The following is a 5,033-nucleotide window of genomic DNA, read 5'->3' as shown; positions in this document are numbered from 1 at the left end:
TAAATATCATAACATACAACTGACATCATAACATGAATTGTCATGGTTACCTTGACTTTTTACCTCAAACATCCTTATAGGATATCTACTTCCATGGGCAATGTCCCAACCAAATAAAATAAACAGGACTATTCCTTCTCATTTTATCGTATAAACTAGGTTAACAGGCCGTTGTACTTACAAACTGACAAATTCTATCACAAAATTGTCCCCACAAAGAGCAATAACTTAGTCAAAATTAATGTCTGATTAATACCGTGGAAGGTGATTTTCTAGACATAAAACAAGTGAATACCTTCAGTATTTTCATTAAAAAAATTTTGTTGCATGAAAACAGAATATTTTCTAAGTTAAAAAAATTCATATATGTATATAGTGTAATCTGAATGGTAGATTATCAAGTGCGCACGACTTAGTTATCCGTTCCCACGACTCAGTAACTCGTGGCGACGACATAGTATATCTTGGCCACGAAAATGTATCTCGTGCCCACGATTTAATTATTTCGTGCCCACATCTTAGTAACTCGTGACCACGACATAGTATATCGTAGCCACGACATAGTATATTGTTCCCACGACTTAATTATCTCTCGCCCACGACTTAGAAACTCGAGGCCACAACAAAGTATATCGTTCCCACGACTTTACTTTCTTCTGGCCACGACTAAATAACTCGTGGCCAAGACATAGTATCTCGTGCGCACGATATAAATAAAAACACACACATGTCACCTTTGTTTCACCGTAGAATTAAGTTACTGAAGTAGTTCCAATATGTCGCCTTATAATGTCAGAGGTCTATTGCGAAGCATATTAGCTGACAAGATCAGATTGCTGATAAGAGGCCGGTCATACAGAAGACATATTTGCTACTAGGTTTCCTAAGTCCAAATACCCATTTCACCAACAACCGTTTATATATGAAAAGTAAGTTAATAACTAGTAAGACTAGAACAGACATTTGAAGTTGCATGATTTTTTTTCATTTGAAAAATGAAATAGGGAATGGATTTGTTGAATATGCTCATGGACGGCAGTTAGTATATATGGAAAATGCTGCCCCTAATCAACGAATTTTTAAATCTAGTTTAAGTAGTACAAAAATCATTATCAAAGTAGCGTTATCACTTTAATAACATCTGCACTGCTTTTTAAACACTTCTCATTTTCATTCTTCTTGTTTTATTTGGATTTCTTTTAAACAGTTATTATACGACAAGGTCAATACAACCGGAAAATGGCGCATGCAGCCACAGGAAGTGGGTATGCAGCAAGCGGAAGTGACGGTAAGAAATGATTTTTTTTTTAACTATTATTAAGTTATTTGCGACTGATTTCATTTTAGATTTGATGGATTGACCTTTTTTTATAGATATTTTGTGTAAGCCACTTTATGTACGCTTTTACAAAATAATTCATTTTCGATTACTTTTTCCCTTTTGCTATCAAAAATGGTATCGATTTAAAAGGTCTTTCTTATATTATAACATCTGGCTTATCTTGATGTAACTAAATAAATAAAACAATGACTATTTTAAGTCAGAATATATTGTCTAAGACTCACAGCGGTTAAAGGGATGGATGGGCGGGCAATACGACCTGTACAGTCCTCGAGTGGCGCATCTATCCGCCTATCAATTACATATACACTTTCAGTTTGGTGAGCACGAAATAATTGTGCTAAACTATGACAGCTAATTTAACCGTATCTATAAGTCTTAAACTGCAATAAAATCATTACTTATTATCCACAGATATGACCTAAAAGTTATCAAAATATGCAAAACCCTCATTATTTTATTTGTAACAGAATATAATTTTTGTAACGAAACCTAGTAAATTTCTGCCATCTTCGACATATTTTTTTTTAATCTTACTTGCACATATGTTGAGATTTATATTTTATTTTACTCATCTGCAGGCATGTCACTTTAAGGAAATCTAAGTCAGGAATGATTTTGGTACACAAAAGCAATAGAATAACAAGTACAAATGTTGCTGCAATGCAGCAATTGAGAAGCGCTGCGCAAAAATGCGCTCATTACAGATACCGTGCAAAATCGTTCCTACACACAGGTCATTTCCTATTTAGATTAAGTACTATTGTACATAAATGGAGATGTTTTGTTTGCATTATTATACTCATCGAATGCACTGTCCATGAGGGGCCAGTTATTAATTTTTTAAAGATATGCTTTCACTGATGCCTATCTGGTAAGGAAAGTAATTCCAATACAAACAAGACTTGTGACATGACAGTAGTGCGACATTGTTCTCTTTGTGTCACAACTGTAGTCAGTAATATTAGATAAAAGAATACCAAAGCATGTACATTTTCCTTTTCATCTATAATACTACTCATTTTACAAATATCAACACCTAATCATGGTAAGAAATATAAAATATCTTTATGTAAATAAGCCAAAACAAAAACTTTCATCGACTTTATTTTTCAAAATGTACGTTACATGACAATTGATATATCATGATATAACAAGAAAAGCATTAATGCAAAGCATCAAAGAGCGTCCAAGCAAGAAATGCAGCCAGTAGACATATGATGACCAAACATTTTAATGACATGCTGCGAATCACCGTAGGGGACTTTACATAATAAAACTCGTTTCGAATTTAATTTTAGCTGTAAATCGAAAGGATCAACTGGGTCCATGGACAATAAAAAATAGTAAACACAAATAGCTCCGCGTCTGTTGGTGCAGAGCAATAATAATAATAATAATAATAATAAATAATAATAAAATAATAATAATAATAATAATAATAATAAATAATAATATAATAATAATAATAATAATGATAATACCCATTTGGCTAATAAACCAACTTTTTGCAATCTGTAATAGGCCACCAGAAATGGAAAAAAGACCTCTAGTTTATTTTGATTTTTTTTTTCATCTTATTTTCTAAAAATTGAAGACTGTACGGATGACAATTTAACACGCATGGCAAAAGCGATGTGCGAAATGATGCAACCATTTTTCGAAAATATACTAGACAAAAAGTTTAACGCTTTGAACTATGCTAAGAACAAGTTAGTGCAGGAAATAGAAGAAAAGAAGGCAGAGATTGAAAGTAAGGAAATTGAGCTGCAACAAGTTAAGGAACAAACAAGAAAAATTGAAGATAACTTTTTGGCAACTTTGAGAGAAAAAGAATCGAAGATACAAGAATTGGAAAGAGAATTGAAGAAATTGAGGGAACAGTTGAATCTATCTCAACAGAACCTGCAATGCAAAGAAGATGAACTGACAGCTGAAAGAGAAAAAAAGGAAAAACAGGATGGTAAACTAGTATTTTTTTAAATTTAATTAAACCAGCCACAATGTGAATACCATCTAGAAATAAATTTTCAATGTACATATAAACAAGTTTTTTTTACATTTAAATCAAATGGCTTTACTTCCAAATCTAAATAAGTGTATCACCTATGATATTGTAAAAAGCAGTATCAATTTTCCCTCAGCTTTGTGTTTATGTCTTATCGAAACACCGTGATATTGTGTAAACATAAATCTTAATAATTATGTTTTTGTATTTCATTTACTTTCAAATATCACAGAGATTGAAAGTAAAGAAAATGAGCTGCGACAAATTAAGGAACAAATACGGATAATTGAAGATAAAAATTTGGCGGCTAAGAGAGAAAAAGAATCAAGGATACAAGAATTGGAAAGTGAATTGGAAAATTTGAGGGAACAGTTAAATCTATCTCAACAAAACCTGCAACGCAAGGAAGATGAACTGACAGCTGAAAGAAAAAGAATAGAGAAGAAGGAAAAACAGGATGGTAAACTAGTAATTTTTAGTTTTAATTAAACCAGCCAAAATGTGAATATCATCTAGAAATAAATGTTCAATGTACATATTAAACATTTTTTATTTTTAAATACAATTATATTTATATCAAATGGCTTTACTTCCAAATCTAAATAAGTGTATCACCTATGATATTATAAAAAGCAGTATCAATTTTCCCTCAGCTTTGTGTTTATGTCTTATCGAAACACCGTGATCTTGTGTTAACATAAATCTTAATAATTATGTTTTTGTATTTCATTTACTTTAATATTTTAAACCAAAGTGGTTATTTCATAGAATTTTAATATTTCAAAACCACTTTAAAACCTTTCGTGGGTCCGACATTGTATGTATACAAGTTTCTTTTTACTAAAAATTCTGTAAATTTACAGATCTTGCAACTGATCTAACAAATAAGATAAACGAAGCAAAAGAAGAAGCGCTAGATAAGAGGCGCCAAACTAAAACATATAAAGAAGAATTGCAGAAGTTAAAGAAATGATTGTGTACAAGTGAATGACAACTATGCCTTAAACATATTGAAATTCTTTAACACATTGAAATTCATTCTTTATGGAACTCGATCATTTTTACTTATACGTCATGTGCTTCATAATATCGTTGACAAAATGATGTTATTTAAAGTTTGATTTTTTTATTATTATTTTTATTTCTCTTTATATTGAAAAGCTGGTTGGAAAATTAAATTGCTGTCCTATATTTCAAAAGAGTTATATGGCTTAACACGGTACAACCTGTCTCATTAAAGATAACATTAAAGACCTCGAAAAGCAGTTGGAAACGGCAACAGCGGACAAAAAAAGCTGCACACAAAGAGCTTGACGAAGCAAAGGCGGCGTATCAACGAAAGAAATGTGAAAAGTATATAAAGGAATTCAAGATAAAGAACCGGAAATAATGGTTTATATTCTCGTAACGATAGTGAATAACAGTTTTGTTTCATTATTTGTTGTCAAGATATTTGAATGGTTTTATATACAGTGTATAATTATATTCTTATTATTGTGTATATATCTTTTAAGACCATGGTATATTTAGTCATATTGTATAAACAAACAATAAATATCTTAACTTTCAAATACTGATATAAAAGTATTATATTTTATCTGAAGAAATATATTTTATATTTTATATTTAATTATCTTGGTCTGGTTTCAGTAGTATACGATGTTCACTATTCACCTATCAAAT

The 5,033-nt window shown here is 30.9% G+C and overlaps 1 protein-coding gene across 1 annotated transcript; it reads left to right on the top strand.

Moving 5' to 3' along the window:
• Positions 1-2,842: 2,842 nt before the first annotated feature.
• LOC132723358 (rho-associated protein kinase 1-like) lies at positions 2,843-4,243 on the top strand. Its single transcript, XM_060708055.1, has 2 exons — positions 2,843-3,305; positions 3,583-4,243. The coding sequence occupies exons 1-2, from the start codon at positions 2,966-2,968 to the stop codon at positions 3,837-3,839; spliced, it is 597 nt and encodes a 198-aa protein (XP_060564038.1). The 5' UTR covers positions 2,843-2,965; the 3' UTR covers positions 3,840-4,243.
• Positions 4,244-5,033: the final 790 nt, after the last annotated feature.

This window comes from Ruditapes philippinarum, unplaced genomic scaffold (assembly GCF_026571515.1).
Source record: "Ruditapes philippinarum isolate M1 unplaced genomic scaffold, ASM2657151v2 ctg14256_1_1_1_1, whole genome shotgun sequence".
Classification (NCBI taxonomy): Eukaryota; Metazoa; Mollusca; class Bivalvia; order Venerida; family Veneridae; genus Ruditapes; species Ruditapes philippinarum.
Note: the sequence above shows the minus strand (reverse complement) of the source record. Positions and strands in the feature narration are given on the sequence as shown.